This window comes from Pelmatolapia mariae, linkage group LG8 (genome assembly GCF_036321145.2).
Source record: "Pelmatolapia mariae isolate MD_Pm_ZW linkage group LG8, Pm_UMD_F_2, whole genome shotgun sequence".
Taxonomy (NCBI): Eukaryota; Metazoa; Chordata; class Actinopteri; order Cichliformes; family Cichlidae; genus Pelmatolapia; species Pelmatolapia mariae.
In genome coordinates, this window is record NC_086234.1 from 26,440,697 (window position 1) to 26,459,165 (window position 18,469).

At 41.9% G+C, this 18,469-nt stretch overlaps 1 protein-coding gene across 2 annotated transcripts in view; it reads right to left on the bottom strand.

The window, feature by feature from the left end:
• Positions 1 to 18,469, bottom strand: part of mprip (myosin phosphatase Rho interacting protein) — a 47,204-nt gene that overhangs the window by 11,611 nt on the left and 17,124 nt on the right. For both annotated transcript variants that reach the window (XM_063481694.1, XM_063481695.1), the window contains exons 4-15: positions 15,869 to 16,020; positions 15,676 to 15,760; positions 15,409 to 15,580; positions 14,666 to 15,104; positions 11,428 to 11,554; positions 10,203 to 10,307; positions 4,757 to 4,813; positions 4,282 to 4,350; positions 4,109 to 4,198; positions 2,954 to 3,063; positions 2,227 to 2,782; positions 1,145 to 1,282 (exon numbers count right to left, since the gene is read on the bottom strand). In XM_063481694.1, the coding sequence (XP_063337764.1) occupies positions 1,145 to 1,282; positions 2,227 to 2,782; positions 2,954 to 3,063; positions 4,109 to 4,198; positions 4,282 to 4,350; positions 4,757 to 4,813; positions 10,203 to 10,307; positions 11,428 to 11,554; positions 14,666 to 15,104; positions 15,409 to 15,580; positions 15,676 to 15,760; positions 15,869 to 16,020 (2,100 nt within the window). The remainder of the gene's footprint in view (positions 1 to 1,144; positions 1,283 to 2,226; positions 2,783 to 2,953; positions 3,064 to 4,108; positions 4,199 to 4,281; positions 4,351 to 4,756; positions 4,814 to 10,202; positions 10,308 to 11,427; positions 11,555 to 14,665; positions 15,105 to 15,408; positions 15,581 to 15,675; positions 15,761 to 15,868; positions 16,021 to 18,469) is intronic.

An 18,469-nucleotide genomic window follows, 5' to 3' on the forward strand; every position in this document is an offset into this window, starting at 1 on the left:
TTCACAGGTTTCACGTCCAAGTCTGAGAGGAGATAATGAAATGCATTATGCAGCTCAAATCTAATGCTTCAAACACCCTCCCAACTTTCTCAAAATAATCCACTGTCTAGAGTAAGGGCACTATACTTGAAATCTGCCAAAAACAAAATTATATATAATTTACATATACATGTATTTAAAACATCATTCAGCCTCACTCTGTAAAAACCCATCCATACATCAAAACACAAGCAAAGAAATCGACATCATACATTTATGTCAGTACACTTCTACATATAAAATTTGTTAAAAGAATAACAAATGGATGTCTTTATAGCAGTTAATAGAAGAATCTGATGTCCATGCAAATGAGTAGAATACAGGCCAAGAGGTTATTATTCCATGTCAAGACAAACATTTCAACAAGTGAAGCAATCGTGCCAGAGACTATGCAGGAAAATGTCACTCTAAACTCAAAGACAAAATTCTCTTCATGACTTCGGCAAGAAACAACTGAAAAATGAATCAAAAAGAAAACAAGTTCTACTCAAGTTTCGCTTTTTCCATTTTCTATTGCTATAAAATGAATGATGAAGTCGAAATGTAAAAGAGAAAATTACAAGGACAAAAAAAAATGCCATCATTTCACTTTCGCTTTTCTAATTTTGATTTCATGTTCATCATTTTGTATTGATTCTATGAGAAAAAACTAAAATATGGTAAATGTTTAAACACACTTCAACATTATTCTTATATTTTTGTGTCTGCTTATCACTTTTCACATGTAATTAACACTTACAGTGAAATAAACCTCCAGAAACTGCAAATCTACAGTCCTTTGGTCCAAAATCAAGAAAATTACTCAAATAACTCCTCGCATGAGTCCTGATAAAGTAAAAACCTACAACACAAAGCGAGCAGATTAACTAGTATAAGCCAATTTAGTAATGAGATCTTATCGTTTTCCACATGCAATGAAGTCATGCAAAGGCGTTTATCTGTAGCCACTTTGTAGCTTCGTCAGTTTGGTTGCGATTTTCTCTCAATAAAATACAACATGCAGAAAATGTTACGAAATGAAGTAGAAACCACTGCTCAGTTAAGAATGTACTGATCGAGTTTACAACAGGACTTCCCATAAGAGCAGAATAAAGGGACAACTCACCGGAGAGATGTAACCAGATCGGTCATCCTGCTCTCTCTCCAGAGCCATTCTCAGCTGGATCTCCAGCTCCTGTTTGTGCTTATTTGAGTCCAGGAGCTGCTTGTGACAGCTCTTCAACTGTGCCTTCAGGTCCTCAATCTGTAAAAACGGCAGGAAGAATATTAGAATATAAAATATATAATGTAGTATATATCTATATCCATCCATCCTCTTCTGCTTATCCAATTCAGGGTCACAGGGGGGGCTGGAGCCAATCCCAGCTTCCATAGAGTGAGAGGCAATTTTGAATCACCAATTATCATAACCTCAATAACTGCAGCAAACGCCCAGTTATTGGTGCTGTGGGAGAAGGCAGAGTACCCAGAGAGGAGGGAGGAGACCATGCCATCCCCCCACAGCAAGGCCCTGACCATATGGTTATTTGAATAGGAGAGACTTAAAGACAACCTGAATAAATGCAAACACGTAGTTTTACAATGATGATTTCATTTATTAAGGAAAAAGCTACCCAAATTTACTTGGCCCTATGTAGGAAAAGTAAATTCCCCCAAAACCTAATAACTGGTTGTGCTACCTGTGGCACCAAAAACTGCAACCAAGCATTTGCAATAACTGCAATCAGTCTTTCACATCGCTGGGGAAGAAATTCTTCTTGTTTGAGGTCTTGTAAAAGCATCTCAATAGGATTTCAGTCTTTTTGTTTTGGTTTTTAGAGCCCCACACCATCACACTACCACCACCGTGTTTGACTGTTGTAAGATGCAGTGTTAGTTTTATGTCAGATGTAGCATTGGCTTCATTGGATTCATCTTTCACTTGTTAAGCAAATACCTAAACTGTTACACTTTAGTTATTATTCATGACTATGTTATACTGTATGCAGCAATCAATTCAATGACAAGTTTAAATTTACTGAAGCTCTTAAAATGATTATAACTAAATAAATAAAATCTAAAATGCATTTTCCCCCTGAAGCTTAAATACAGGCTTAGCTCTGTACTTGCTGACTGGAATCTTCACTCTGTATATTTGAATTTCACTCAAAACAACAGCAACAATCTAAATTAAACAAGGAAACGTACCCCTTGCTTATAACTCTCCAGTAGCTGCTCCAGCTCTACAGTCTCTCTAGGTTGCACTGCGGTGGGCAGCGGCACCCTCCTTTCCTCCCGTATGGGCGTCTTCTCTACCTGTCGCCAGTGTTCTTCGATCACCTCCTCCACCATCTGCTGCCTCTCCAGAGATATGGGACCTAGTGAATCCGGAGGTTCGTCTCCCCTCTCATCGTCGGTCCTCCCTCCTTCTTTAACCGATGCAGGGTCTGAGCTCGTCACGTTGTCATACCTCTTCCGTCTCTCCTCTCTTCTCCGACTGCGCTCGAGCTCCCCCATGTCTGCCTGGAGACTCTCGGCTTCCTGCGCCCGCTGTTGAGCCAGAGCCTGGGCTATGGGCCTGAACTCTGCCCAGTCAAATGTCTTAGAGCGGCCTTCTCGCCTGCGCTCGCGAGCTCGGCTCTTAATGACTCCAGAAGTGGCTTCTTTGTCTACAGATGAGGCCTCAGAAGAAGGAGAGTCCTGAGTGACATCTGGTCTGACGAGACCCTCTAAAGGAGAGAATGAGCCATGATCCTCGGTCGAGCTAAACGGCAAAAGAAAGCAAAGTAAGTTTCTGCTTTCCTGTTCTTTTTTCATCTCTAAACTTTGAAATCTATCTTTTAATGTATTAATATACATGAATATTACACAAAAGCATTGAGTTTCTTGATAACTGAGAAGCATGTGTTACAGCATAACTGTGACTTGTACCCACCTTGCCACATCAGGGGCAGTGGAGGGTCTGACATTCTTCATGACTGCCTGGATCCAGTTCCTACGTATGCCTGCTGTCATGGCAGACAGAGTGTGCACTCCTTCCTGCGTCTAAACATGAAAAAGCACAGTGAAGAACACACAGAGTGATGAGAAAGAGCGATATAGAGAAGATATCGTAGCAGATTCATTAGTGCTTCTCTAGTAGCAAACCTGGAAAAGTAAGAAAACCAAAATAATCCCGCATCACTACAAATACAGTGATTTCTGTTTTTGTGCCTACAAACACAGCTGCAGCATGTTCATAGATGTCCAATAAACAACAGTAGCAGTTCAGACTAAAAGTTATAGACTTTTATTGTTTCGTTTTTACGTGCGCTGCTGCCATCGTCGATTGTTAAGTCAGAGTTGATGGAGCTGCTCCAACTTTCCAAGTTGGAAGCTTGACTTGAGGGGGCGTTCCAGTTAAAAAATTCCAACCAGGAAGTTGGAAATTCTGACTTAAAGTTGAACGCACCACGTGGAGACGTCAGCTCATGGAGCTGTGTGGTTGCATATAAGAAGTAGCAGCAAAAGTTCCTGCAGCACTTTCCAAAGCTGTCATTCAGTATTTAGTGGCGACTCAAGGAAAATTAATATAAAACAGAGATGTTAGTAATGTGTGTGTGAGACAATATTCAGGGAAAGTTTCTTGCAGATTGGAGGGTACATACACACACATTCTTACATTCTGAGTCACCAAGCAGTTTTTACATTGGATCAGTGATTTTATGACTGCATTTATAGAATAAACCAAACAGACAGCCTCACATTACTGTTCACATAGGGGCTTAAGATGACCACTTGGTGGCCACTTTTTGGCAATGCCTTTGAAATAAAATAAAATACATGAAATGAAAATGTTCTTCTTGTTTAAACTAAATACTGAGTGACAAAAAACACCCAGATGATGAGACAATATGAAATTCTACTGTGGATATTGAGTGATAAATCTGGCATTTACCCCAGAAGACGAGCAAAATTACATGTTAAGTATTGCTAATGGTTAAGTGCAACAAAATCTAGAATCAAACACATGAACTGATACAATGTCATCACACTGAAAGATTTTTCCTTGAGCAGAAAGGTTTGAGACAAAACAAGCAAAGCCTCTTACATGAATCTGAAAGCCATAGTTTCGCTGAGCCTGGTATTCAGTTACATTGTAGCAGGTGGACAGGTCAATCTCACCATCCAGGTCAGAGGCCTGAGTTACACAGAAACAAAGACGTATTTTAAATGTAGAAGGAAATAAAAACATAAGGTGTGAAAGAGAACAAATAAGCCCACCTCCTCTGCAATTGAATCCTTGTAGTATCTCAGGCTGTGATCAGTCAGCACAAACCAGTACTTCTTCCACTTGAGAAAAAAAATATACAGTTTAAAAACAGAGCTGTGTAATACAGCAAGGTAGCATAGCAAGTCACATATCGAGTGTCCACACAGTCCTATGTGTCAGTGTAGAGTTTGTCTCTTTATATATCTTATAAACAGTATTTTAAAGCTTCCTAGCACCACCCTCGTCTTTCAAGTCCATTGAAGATGGAACATCAAAGTGTGGCCACAGGTGTGTAAAGGCCATCGAACGCTACAGACAGTGACTCAGGTGGACAGTTCACGTGCTGTTTGAACTGATGTTCACTCTTTTTTTTCCTTCTTTTTTTTTTTGAAGACTCCAGCAGTCATTTTCAATTAGGTTTCAATGGTTAATACCATTTTCAGTTTCCTCTTTACGTTTCTCTTTATTAGCTCATAAAAATGGTACCTGGCCTTGCTCGTCAAGTTTCACCATCCAGCCTTTCTTGAAGTTCAGCAAGTCCGGCTAAAAAAATACAGAAATAAATCAATAAAGAGAGGATACAGATTCTAAGAAAACTTCACAAAGCAACGTGTTTTTCATTCATTGTTCTTTATTAATGTGTTGCAGCAGCAAACTACCACCACCCATCTTCATTTTAAAAGAAAGCATCAATAAGGACTTCAACTTTTCTCACAAACAGCGCCTAAATAAAACGAGAGGTAATGCTAGTGGGCAGTGTGTCAAATTCAAGTTCAATACCTCACTGCTAGTATTCAAAAAATCAGCAGCAGCTAAAACACATGCTCAATCAGCCGGCTGCAGGGAGAAGTTGACCCTGCCAGCGGATCAGACAAGGATGAGGATGTAAATGTGGACCGCTGACTGGGGCCAACTTCTGCCACATGTGTTGCAGGGCTGTGCTGCCCACAGAACCCGAGTGCTCAACACGGTGTTGCCTGACACACAAACACACAGACATGCACACGTGAACAGTGAGCACAGGAAGCAGTAGGAAGTTGTGACGGGCTCATACACACTCAGACATAGTCTCCTTTTCCATCTTAGATCTAGCAGAATGAATTCACGCAGCATAGCAAACTGCACACAGAGAGAGCAGGATGAGAAGAATAACCTGGAGAGAAGGGGGAGAGCAGGGGGCTGCGCCACGCCCTGCAGCACGGGGGTTACAGCACCCTTGCACCACCACAACAAGGCCAAAGGAACATTAGGAAAGAAATCATACATTGATAAAGTTTGTCAGAGGTCACAGTTGGTTTGCATCAGATATTCTATTTAAAGTCAATCTTATTTCCATCAGACTATGGCTGATAGAAATAAGACATGATCAATATAAAGTCAACAGAACTTGTTCCAACCTTATTTTACCAGAAAAAGGCCGATGATAATGAATTTAGCGCTACGTCGCGAGCAGCAGCACATGTGCTAATGTTGGGGCTGCTGCAGTTTTACAAACTAACACATTAGTAGCGTGAGTGAAATAAACAACAACATGACAAAACAAAATGTTAACGCTCCCATCAAAGCAGCCCTCGGCTCAAAAGACGACAGTATTGAAAAAAAGGTAAGTGGAATTCAGTAATGTGGAGAGATTTTACATATTTAAAGTCAGAAGAAGGATCTGAAACAGTGCTATCCTTGCACAGTTGCCCGCTTACCTGCACAATAAACTGCAAGGACAGTTACTTTCTCCTGTAAAATGCTGCAGCCAGTAAGTGTCAAAAAGGTTGGATCTGAACAGCTGACTGAAGTCAGAGAAAGTTGATTCTGTTCATCTGAACGTACCATTATCTACCGGAGAAACATTTCGCCACTCATCCAAGTGACTTCTTCAGTCTTCTGAAGAAACTTTATAGAAATTGTGATTTTAATCATAGACAGAAAGCAAAATTTTAATACATATGTTGTTATATATTAATAGAATGAAAAAATAGAAATAAAAAAAATCCTAACTGTGTATTAGACTGAGCCATACAGAAGGATTAGAGCCATTAGGAGAGGAGGGGGGGACCAAAATAGAAATTGAGGACTTCTTTTGGACTTTTTTGAAATCTGACAATAATCTCAGAATTGTGGTTAAAATAAAATAATAAAAAAAAATACTGGCCCTAATCCTCTTCCATAGTTCCAAGAGGCAACCTCTAGGGCTGAAAAATAAGCCTGCTTAAAAAATAAAAATAAAACTGCCAGTTACTTTAAAGGTCACTTAAGACTTGCCCCAAAAACAAGTCAGTCCCCATAGATTCTCATTACATACCATTTAGTTGGACTTTTGGGGTATTAAAAAAAGATATTTTTATTTGGTAAGATTTAAAATTAGGGGCAGGGCTGGTTTGACTGCTAATGATGCTAGTACAGCAAGCGGACAGCTATGGGCTAAGCCTCATATGATAAATCTGTTGCTTGGTATTAACTAGCTATGTCTATGTGTTGAACATCTGCAGTTTAGCTGAAAAAGAGTGCTAGCTGACAACTGAGCATGTCATGCTCTCATTGAACACTCATCCAAATAGGATACCCAAGATAAGTGTAGCCAAATGCTAACATTTAACCTCCAATGTGGGATCTAGAAACCAGCGGGTATCTTTATGGTGGCTTTGTGCTTCTTTTATTTACAGTGTACTCTAAATGCTCAGTTTCTGACATTTTTCCCCCTCTTAGATTTAAATGATGCCAAAGAAGGGGAGCATCCTTCATACGGTCACTTTAGGCATACAGTGCTGGTTGTGTGCTCCATCAACCTGCTATTCAAACCTACTGTTTGCGAAGGACAGCCAATGAGCAGAAAGTTTTAGATAGTGGCTGGAACTGAGGGGCTTCACAAGACCCAGTAATAAAATCAAAGAACTATTTTGAGTTGTGAGACTACTTGTAGCGCAAAAAGAGTAATATCAAGGTGGAAAAGAACAAAGACCCTTCGAGCTCAAAATAGCGTACAACAAACCCATGTGCACCATTAGGGCTGCCACAAACGATTATTTTGATAGTCGACTAGTCACCGATTATTTTTGCGATTAGTCGACTAATCAGGTCATGCATCCACCAGCATGCATCTGCTCTTATATAACTATCATTAGCTTACAGCTTTAAGTGTTTAAAGTTTGTGCTAACTAAAAATAAAGACAAGATGATAGTTTATTAAATTTTAATGAAATTTGCAGATTGTTTCGGTGAAGTTTAATAAACTCCTTGCTATCTAAAATATAACAGGACACCGGAGTATATTCTCGAGCATCTCACACTTCTGATAATCAGCTGTCTGCTTGACGTTTATTCAGCTGTGTAAAAACTATAACTTTAATCTCAGGCAAACCGATTTACTCAGAACAAATAAAATACTAAAAAAGCCAAACAATAACATTTTTAAGTTATCTAAGTGACTTATGCATGTTTAACCTGAGTAGCAAAAGACGGCGGTGGGTTTGAAAACGATTTGCCGGGAGTCCGGTGTTCTCAGCGGCTCTAGTGAGCCTTGCCCCCAGCTAGCTATCGAGCTAGTGGTTAACAGACGTCTCCGAAAACGTCGGAGCGCTTTTGAAAATATGTGGTGTCTTGATAAACTGAGCAGATATTTGAGGTTTACACAGTTACATTCTCGCCTGAAAATATGTTAAACGTTTATTTTGTGACCCAGAAAGAATAATAAGAGTAATATTAAAACTAACTAGCTGCCGCCATTGTTGACAACTGAGCTGGGCTGCGCTATGAATTCTGGGACAGAGCTACTTCTTCTTCTTCGGGGTTTAACGGCAGCTGGCATCCTTGTACATGCAGTGCTGCCATCTTCTGTTTCAGTCCGTTATTACACTCTTAAATCCTGCTACTTATTCCTGCGTCTTTTGGGATCTTACAAAGCTTCAAACGAAGCGTCGACTATTAAATCAGTCGTCGACGATTTTGATAGTCGACGTAATCGTGACTAGTCGACTAATCGTGGCAGCCCTATGCACCATAACGCTCCACTTACACCATCAGTGTTAATACCCCCACTAAATCTGTCTATAGAATGTTTTTTGTGGCATACTGTTGGGTGATGTCTGCTGAGAGTTTGCTCAATGTTTAATTCTCCTAACTGTGTTACCTAAGCGAATCACGCCTCTTAGGCTCGAACAACAACAAGCCAGCGATCTCTCTCTGCTCGGCTGAAGCCCTGGCACTGCAGCTGACCTCTGATCCTCCGGCTTAACAGAACAAGAGCAGCTTTGTTTACGAGGCCACAGACAGAACGCACTGACCTTTCAGTCCTGGAGCGTTCAGGTCTGAAAATTATTAGGACAAACTTTGAACCTGCTCCTTTATTCATCACCCTATTGAACCATATTCATTACTGGTTCACCGTGGCTTTTAGCAGCAGCATGGCATGACTTTAGCAGAGATTACAAAACCGACACTTTACTATTTATGGATTAAATATTAATATCAATATTCAACTCCCATTTCAGCCAAACAGTCCTGATAAACTTACTGTATGCTACCTGCACAAGCGTCAAGCAAGTTTACAACTACCTTTGCTAAGTTGTTGAAGACAAAACAAGAGTCAAAGTAATAAACTGGATTTAGACGCGATGTGTGGAAATGTGAAACTTCATGCGTACTCTTAGTTACTGTATATGACAGATATATTTGTGCATTTTCCAGAGTTTTCATGTTGTTCTCCAGCTTAACTATATTTTAAGTAAATTAATGAATATCTTAACATATTTATTAATATCTAATCTTTATTTAGATATTGAATAATATCTTTAATATTAAAGTTGATTCATTTTTAGGCAAAGATTGTCCCTAAAAATAATTCAAGATTAAAGGGAACTTATTGCTACCATTTCCTGCTCCATATTTTGTATTCATGGATTCGTAGCGTTTTATGATTCACAGTGTAAAACATGGATAAAGATTCATTTAATGAGCCTTGGTTCTTCCCCTCAGTTCACACTGACTGAAACAAGTAGTGCTTTTCCAGCAGTACCTACTCGGCAGGGGGTTCCAAGCAATCTGAGGTGATCAGAGAATGTGACGTCGTCAGACTGCTGACTGAACGGCTAGTTAGCAGCTTCATTCGACGAGTCATGAGAGCATCCCCTTCACAAAAATCTAAAACTCATTTTTGAAACCAGCAACTCGGGAAATGGAAGAAAAACAAACAACAACAGGTGTGTCCCCGAGTCTGACAAAAAGCCACACGTATACCATCGCATACAAATGACGTCGTGTGATGTTTGGCCGAGTTGCTGTAACGACTCCACGCACGTTAAGTGGTACTTGATTGTAACGGAAAACAAGCTGTAATGAGTCGTGATGCGTCAGCTTGCGTTAAGCCAATCCGAAAAGGTACTCGCAGGGTTTACTTACGCTGACATGGTTAAGCTGTACATAGTCTGATTTTACCATGTTTAACATGAACATCCACCACTGTCAAAGTATACAAGGAGGGAAAGTGTTTGTTTTTTTTTAAAGGAAACCTACTAGAGTCCCTATAAACGGGGCTCTTTTAGCCCAGTGAAACGTCCCTATGAGTGGCTTTAAATGTAAAGCCAACGTTACACAACATGTTCAATGAATGTAAACAAACTGCGGTGCTGAAATTTTTCAATCATCTTATTTATTCATTAAAAATCACAAACAGTTTTTTAGGTAACTAATGTGAAAGACAAATGTATAACACAACAAATGAATAATGATGTAACGCGGGATGACGAACTAACAATTCCCATCAACATGCTGAGCAAACAACAGCAGCTGACTTCTTATCATCTCCGCTGCTGCAGTGACTCTTGCCAATTAGTGAGTAACGCTGGAAAACAAACTGTGCTCACTTTGAGAGGTCAATTCTCCGACAGGAACATTTGGAGGTTTAGCATGATCGCAGACTTTACAAAAACAAGAGAACACTCACCGTCATGACTGACTCAGTGGTCCTCCGGTCCAACGACTTGGCTCTCCTCAGAGGGGGCAGGGTAGAGGGAAAGTCCAGACCCTGACCCACGTCTTGCCTCTGTTCCTAAACACACGCATATAAACACACTTAAAGGAGCTCTCAGCAACTTCCAAGAAACTACTGTCACTAATGACACCCACAGCCATTTAGTGAACTACAGTCAGCATTCCCATGCTCAACATCAACAATACAAGTGATGAGTAATTTATAACACTTCCACACGCCCTTACATTGCACTGTATCATAGAAAACAGTCCATAGTAAAGACGAAAAAAGGAAGCATAGATGCATCTTTCAGTTTTCTGTGACACTTGTGTTAATTGGCTCTACCAGAATGTTTGCATAATAGTGCAAGTAATAAGTAGCGGGCAAATGTTTTTATAGAAAACACACAGAATAGGCAAGAATCACTGACCCATTCTTTTGTAATCAGGTCTGTTTGAGTGGGTATTAATGAGCCGTGGAGAAATTTCATGACAAACACTACTTTGTCGAGCCCATGTGTTTTATGAGGCCGAATTCGGCACTGAATCAAAGAGGCTGAAAACAAAAATACACACTGTTAGCATGAGGCTAAATGCGTCAGCTGGAAATGTGTGCATTGTTTCAACGCAACAATAAGGAGAACAGAGCGTTTGTGTGCAGTAAGAGGCACACAAGCAGTCTTGGCTGCTTTATTTGCGTACGTGTACGTAACATTTTTATGGTGAAACAGATCCAGGGCCGAATGGTGTCCGAGTGGGGACTCTGTGTCGGGTCACTGTCTTGCTAAACTCAGCCCCGAGTTGCTCAAACTTAGCGCAAGGGGCTAGGGTGGGAAAGGAAAATGTAATCACCAGGGGAATCCCACCACAGAGTGGAAACTGGAAATGAATACAGCAACCCCTGCTGACCTCTGACCTACAAGCAAAACAAAGACAGGACAGAGAGAGGGAAAGGACGGAGGGAAGAGGGTGAGGACAAGGGAAAAGAAAGAGGAGGAGTGGTGGGATAGTGGCGGGGCAGAGGGGGAACCAAAACTTGTCCTGGTAGGTCCACTGCTGAGAACACATCTGGCTTGCCATGTGATGTTGTTGAAAATCACTGTTTACACATATTACCATATCTATTGTGAACTGCAGCACAATATTGGCACTGTTGGACTGAACACACCCACACACACACAGAGACCCACACACGTTACCTCTCTCTGGAAGCGTCTGTGTTCACTTCGGCCCTGTCTGACTCTGCTTCTCCCCGACTCCTCCACCTCCATTTTCTCCGGATTCTCCAACTCCAAGGCCTCCAACTTCTCGATAACACCGGAGCGACTGCAAACAAATGCACACTTTGGTTAAACATGTAAGGCATTCAGTTTCTATAAATCGTCATGAATGGTAATGACACTGAAAGGCTCTTAGGGTTGGCATGTTGACCTAACTTGTACTGTGTTAAAAAAAAACTGGTCAAGACGCTGGAATTGGGAATGAGTTAACTGGAAGAAAATTAGAGACTTTCTTCTACAGCAGCCTGACAAACATTTAGAGTCACTAATCAGATCAGTTGTCCTAGCTCTGGGACCATCTGCTTGTTTCTGTTCTTACAGTCTTGATGAATGATCACAATGGACTTGTGCTGTTAAGACTGGTTGATTTACAGTACTGACTAACTAACTCATAATAGAGTTACAAATCTACAGGTCTGCTTAAAGCAACCTGTAGCATTATAGTACAAATGGATTCCTAATTCAAAAGTGCTGGGCCTCTCTGTGTAGAGACCACATGTTTGCAAAATTACCCCCCCAAAAAGCGTCATTCCCCAAATACTTAAAACCCTGGGAACTTCTTCCCTTTGGCACTGATCATCGGTGCCAGATACTGGAAGCACTGTTGCAAAACTTGCTTATATTTCTGATCCTGCAGTCAAACAGCAGGTAAAGTTTTTGATATGTTTAGAAAGGTTTTGCTGCTGCAGGATTGTGCGATAGAAAATATCTAAAGTCATTATAGGTTAATCTTCAGGTCTGTGACACTGTAGCAGCAGGTTTTTAAGTCACGCCTCATAGGGGGAAATGAAAGCTTGCTCTGCCAGTGCTGTCAAGAAATGTTTCTTTGGGTGAAGGGAAAAAAAATGCAAATACTTCAAATGTAAATGTAAAGAGCTGAGATGTTCCCAGTAATAGTCATGGGTCTTTGATGTAGTGGACAGGCTGATCATCTGCAACAAATTACGTTAAAGAAACTGATTCACAGAACGATCTCTCAAGGGTAAAATGAGTGCTGGATCACAGATCCGAGAACAGCCTACGCTCGCTCAAGTCCATCTGCAACCTTCCTCAGTCTGTGACACAGAACACCGCCTGCTCTGACACATTCCCACACAGGCCTTTTGTTCAATAACAGAAATCTGCATTACAGAGAGGAAGAGGGCAAGAAGCAGTGGGAAATATTATATTACTCTTTTGCTTAAATGCTGCCCTTATTTGGGGACACTTCTGCAACAGTCGCTGCCCTTAAAAGGGAATAAAGCAGAGGGGAGGAGGATGAGGACAGTGTGGAGGCCACCGTTTGCCCCAGTCAGGCTCACATGAAGTTGTCAGAAATACACATCAGATGAGGAACAGACAAGGACCAGGAGTGCACGTGCGTTTTCTGGTTAAGTGCTGTTGCTTCTGTTACTTCATTTCAGTTAGGAAAAAGAAAAGCACCACTTGGCACGTGCTGTCTTTTTAAGGGAATTTCCTTGAACTTTAAAATATTATTCAAATTAAAACCAAATGACTGAATGTGAAATGGGGCGAAATGACAAAGGTTCATCTGTTAGCCAGGCAGGCCTGGACCAGACTATGTAAGCCCGTCATGCAAGGACAAAGGCTCGTGCCTTTTGATAAACCTGCACGAGGTAGCCACAGTGTGAAAGATGGAGACTCAAAACTAGCAGAAAACTAACACAGCAGTTCCACGCTGACAACACTGGGCCATGCAGTCAGCTGTAGAAAACCCTTTATGATCCTTCCACAGGTTTACCTTGTTGCGACGTCTACTTCTAGATGGATCTTGCTGACCAGAGGCTTTGCTTCTATCATCTCATCCTGAGCAGAACTAACAAACTCAGCAGTGAATAAGTATGAACTTTCAGGAAAGGGATTTCAGTCGTAATGGGATTTAATGACATTTCTCGGCCCTTGTTTATGGTCAGGGACCACATCTTCGAGTTGTTGTGTCTATTTTCCATCCTTAGCCCCACACTGCAATGTCAAAAAATATAAAGCTGGCTGCTGTTGCTACGCAGATGCCTGCTGTGTTAATGTGCCATTTACATAATGAGGTAAGTGTTGGAAAGCGGCTCCTAGGCTGCTCCCCTGGTTGCTGTACAGACAGATGTGTGCTCACTTGAACATGAACTGGTTCAGGACACTAATAATGTTCAAGGGCCACTTTCCTCCTCCTCCTTTTCCCTTTAGGCCTGGCAGGCATGGAGCTATCTGAATGGCACAGGAAGCTGGCTCTGGGAGGAAAAAGATGACCCCGCTACCCCTGTAACAACCTCACCTACTAGGTTTGTTTGAAGTGTTGCCCTCACTGGTGTCTGTGTGTGCGAGAGAGACCTTTCACAAACATAACCAGTCGTGGAGAGTCAGATTGCTGAATGGAAAGTACAAAACCTGCACTGTGCGCTCATAGACACTGATGACTTTTTTTAAAAGGAGGAAAAATTTGACAGGCAGGGGCGATTGTTAAGGAACATTTTCCCATAAAAACACGGGTAAAATACTGATTCTATCCAATATAACGCAGAGAGCTGAGATTCTAAGAAAGAATTCCACTGACCTGGTTCATCAGGTTTAATCAGATGCTGATTAAACTGCTAGTTCACAGCAGGATCTTATCACCTCTGCTTATCAACATGCTACCTGCATGCTCATATGTAGTACTTTTTTCAATCAAGTCCATCTGAGCACAAAAAATACAACTAAGACAGAGCTAGAGTTCATAGTTTGTGTCTTATATTTAAATGTCTGTGGACAAATGACAACACTGTGTGACTTAACCTAATCATGATCAACTCCCAGAGAGCTTTACTGACAGTCAGGAGTGGGTGGCTATCGACCGTAGCTACAACTTAGAAGAGGTAGTGTAATTTATTTTCTGAGATATTGGGAAGATGAGACAAGATGGATCCAAAAGACGGCACAATAACTGTACAAGTCTGCACAATTCACCATTTCCACTGATCAGTCTGACTGAATTTGTGACAAAATCAGCCAGATTGCATTGACAGCTGGTTGCATACAAAGAGAGACGTCTTGTGAATATCTGTGAAATCAGATTATCGTTAACGTAAAATGAAAACAGCTCAGCTTCTAAATGCTTTACTTGTTGCTGTTTTGCTGGATGATTTGTATAACATAAGAGAAAGTTTAGAAGTCAGTGAGCACTGACCTCCTCTCGGGGCTGAAGACGGCCTCTCTCTCCTGCCTGTCTGGGCTCCTGAACCGGCTCCTCTTCTCAGCCTTTCTAGCCTCAGCCTCCAACCGCCGAGACCGCGGCGTGTCGTGGTGGCTGTAGGAGTGACCACTCCTGGCCGGGTGGCTGTCTGTGCTCGTCACCGTGCTGCCGCTGGCATCCGAGTCAAGAGAGCTGACCGAGCCGCTGATGTGAGAGCCGTTGGAGAGCAGGGAGCTGCCGGAGGGGAAGGGGTCACTGGGAGCTGGAGAGAGGCAACGCGGAATGCCTCCCAGGCTGGAGCAGGAGCCGGTCGGGGACAGCAGGTCGCTGGGAGGCTGGGGGGTGGAGCCGTGCAACGGCAGGCAGCCCCGGTCCACTTCATCACCGTTCACTGAGCCTGCATCAGAAGCCTGGGCCGCAGATGCAGAGTCCCCTACAGATGAGGAACAGAGGATGCCATGATGCCATATATTTATTTAAAATAAAATTAATTGAATACATTTGACTTAAAAAAAACCCAAAAACATTTGATTAGACTCTCTACCTTGGAAACATGTATTTTTATGTCATTTTAAATTGCTTTAATTTTTTGTTCAATAATAAACAACCCATTACCTAGAAAACAACTGGCTGGGTAAATCCTAATGAAAAACTTAAATGTGGTGTCTTTTTCACTTGGTTACATCCTTTTTGAATATCACCTTTGATCTTATCTATAATGTGTTATTCCTCCTTACCTGCAGGGGGCAGTGGTGATCCTGAAGGAAGCTCAGCAGCAGTCCAGACTGCTGCCCCTTCAGCCTCCCTCTGGTTCAGTTCTTCCTGCCAGATGATGGAGCTTGAATCTGGAACTTTTTCCGCTTCTGGGATACCAGACCCAGTTACTGCTACCTTGGCTGGGCCCGGCTCCTGGATGTGAACGCACAATGAAGTCAAAAATGACGGCCTAAAGAAGGTGGCGCATGATCCTGACCTTTGAACGTTTGTGTTGTGAGGAGGATTACCTGGGAGGTGGCAGGCTCAACTTTGCGTTTCTTCTTCTGGTTCTGTTTGTTGGTTCGGGGGTAGACAATCAGCTGTTCACTCCACCTGCAGGTGTGTGGGTGCACAAACACACATGCCCAAAGATTTCTGAATAGCAGACATCAGCATCCAACCCTCTGACAACCCATCAGTAATCATATCTGGACAAATTACCCATTGATGATTTCCTTATTCTCTCCTCTGATGTAGTACTCCTGGTCGGGTGTGATGATGCACAGTGAATTCTTCTGGCCCGTCTTGGGCTCTGCATCAATGACATCTGTACACAGGTTCATGTTGACTGTGCCCTGAGGGAGCGTGCTTGGCTAGAAAGAGACACAATATGATAAAATGAGCAGAGACGTATCCAAATATTTGGATATTTATACACTGTGGAGGTATCCAGTTTTCCCTTTGGAGATATGAGTAACTGTTTTACTTTTTTTTTTTTTTGCGCATGTGACATGTGAAAGATCTCTACTATCTCCTTCATGGAAATCTCCCTCATGGCCAATCCTTATGTTTAACATGCATGTATGGTACTCAGCACAGACCTACAAATTAGCCTCCATATTTGCTTAGATGCTTGTGTGTCACATAGCTAAGCGAAGGGAAGTGTTAGGTTAGAGACCTAAGACCTGTTCATTTTAAAAATAGAGCGAGAACAAATGTGTGGTGTGCCCGCCCAGCTAAATACTCATATCACATTCCAAAGGAAAACATGCTTCAGATCTCTCTGTCATACTGTACGAACCCTCGGCTGTTATCACCACGTCACCATGGTAACGAGTTGAGTCCTCTGTTATAGCACACTGAGTGAAAAGTGAAGGTAACAGCATGCTCAGTGAAGAACAGAGCTGTTTGTAGCATGGAGAGACTGATAGTTTTCGGTGTCATGGTTGATCCACAAAGCACAAACCACAGTAAAAGCTCTGACGTCACTTCCCTGTATGTTCTGTGTGGTCCGACTGCCATTTGAACCTGTACTGTCTCATTAATGTCGAGAAAACCCCCCAAACTTCCTCTCCTGCCGCTCTGTTATCAGCCTTTGCTGCACTGTGCCTGCTACAGATGTAAAACAGGTGCTGGGTCTTTTTCCAGCTCCTTTTAAGGCCACTGAACACAGATCCAGCTTTATTAAGATCTGTCTGTAAAGCCCTAGGGGCTGCCAAATATGGCAATTACATGGCGTCGTACCTCAGAACTGAGACGCTGTGGAAGAATTTCCTCCAATAGAAAGAAAAATGATCATGTGTGAAAATAAGGACCAAATGGCTGACAACTATGTGCAAGCCCACAGGGTTGCAAGACTAATGCCACATTAATAAATCGAACGATATTTGCTGTGATCAGAGAAGCTGAACCCCAGCAGCGCTTTAAGAAGTGCAAAACAATTCTGAGTCGGTGTACTCTAGTAATCTCTTCTAAGCTTTAGTCCTTTCTGACTCAACTTTTCTACGGAACAAACAACTAAGCTCAGGAAACCAAAAAGTCCTTGTGTGAGGTCCTTTCTCCACCACCATCTATGTGGGGCAGATTTAGAGCTCCAACTAATGTGTTGTTTCCTTAATCAGTTAGACAAAAACTAACAAGCAACTGTTTTCATAGTTTCAGTCACTTTTCTGTTTTTTTCTGGATTTATATTCATCAAATGATTTATTGATTAATTGAGAAAAACTGCAGATTAATGAGTGGCCAATGGTAGAGCAGAATAATCTAAAAAGGTTTTTAAATAACTATTGAGCAACAACTTCCAGGGCTGCTGCACAACTTATAAAATCAATTTTAGGACTTTTTAAGAACTCTCCATCCATCCATTTGCTTCCGCTTATCCTTTTTCAGGGTCGCGGGGGTTCTGGAGCCTATCCCAGCTGTCTTAGGGCGAGAGGCAGGGTACACCCTGGACAGGTCGCCAGTCTGTCACAGGGCTAACACAGAGAGAGAGACAACCATTCACTCCCGCATTTGCACCTATGGGCAATTTAGTGTTTCCAAATAACCTATCACCACTAACTGCATGTCTTTGGACTGTGGGAGGAAGCCGAAGTACCCGGGGAGAACCCACGCAAACACGGGGAGAACATGCCAACTCTGCACAGAAAGACCCCGGCCTGATGGCGGAATTGAACTCAGGACCTTGCTGTGAGGCAACAGTGCTAACCACCTTGACACTGTGCTGTCAATTTTTGGAAGCTAAAAATAGAAAAATGAGTACCATGTCCACAAAAAAGCAGTTTTAAGAATGAATGTTTTATCTCTGCTTTAAGGTTGAGGAACAGAAATATTGTCCCTTTGATGGGTGGAGACTTATGGGTCTGCACCAAAAAAAGAACACGGTCTTTCTGGTGCAGCACAACACAAGAAACACATAAATGTAATGTTGCTCAGTTTGAACATTTTTACTCATTCAGCATGCAATTATTGACATTTATGGCCTTTATACTGCCAGGTCACTGAGTTTCATATTCGTCCTATACACCTGTGGCCATTAAAGTGATTCGAACACCTGATTTTAATGATCTGAATGAAGGAGTGAAACATGAAAAAAAAAAATGCTCCACCCACACACCCAATAGTAACTAGGCCACAGCCTAGTAGCTGAGGCCTCGCAGACTGAACAGCTCTAGCAGCCTGCACCTCTGCTATATTTTAATGTTATAAAATTTGGGAATTCAGCATGGAAAACTCCTGGATTTGACCCTCTGTTGGATCCAGCCTCAATCAGCGCTATTTTATGCAATAAAATAATCTCTCTTTGCCCAAACACATCCAAAC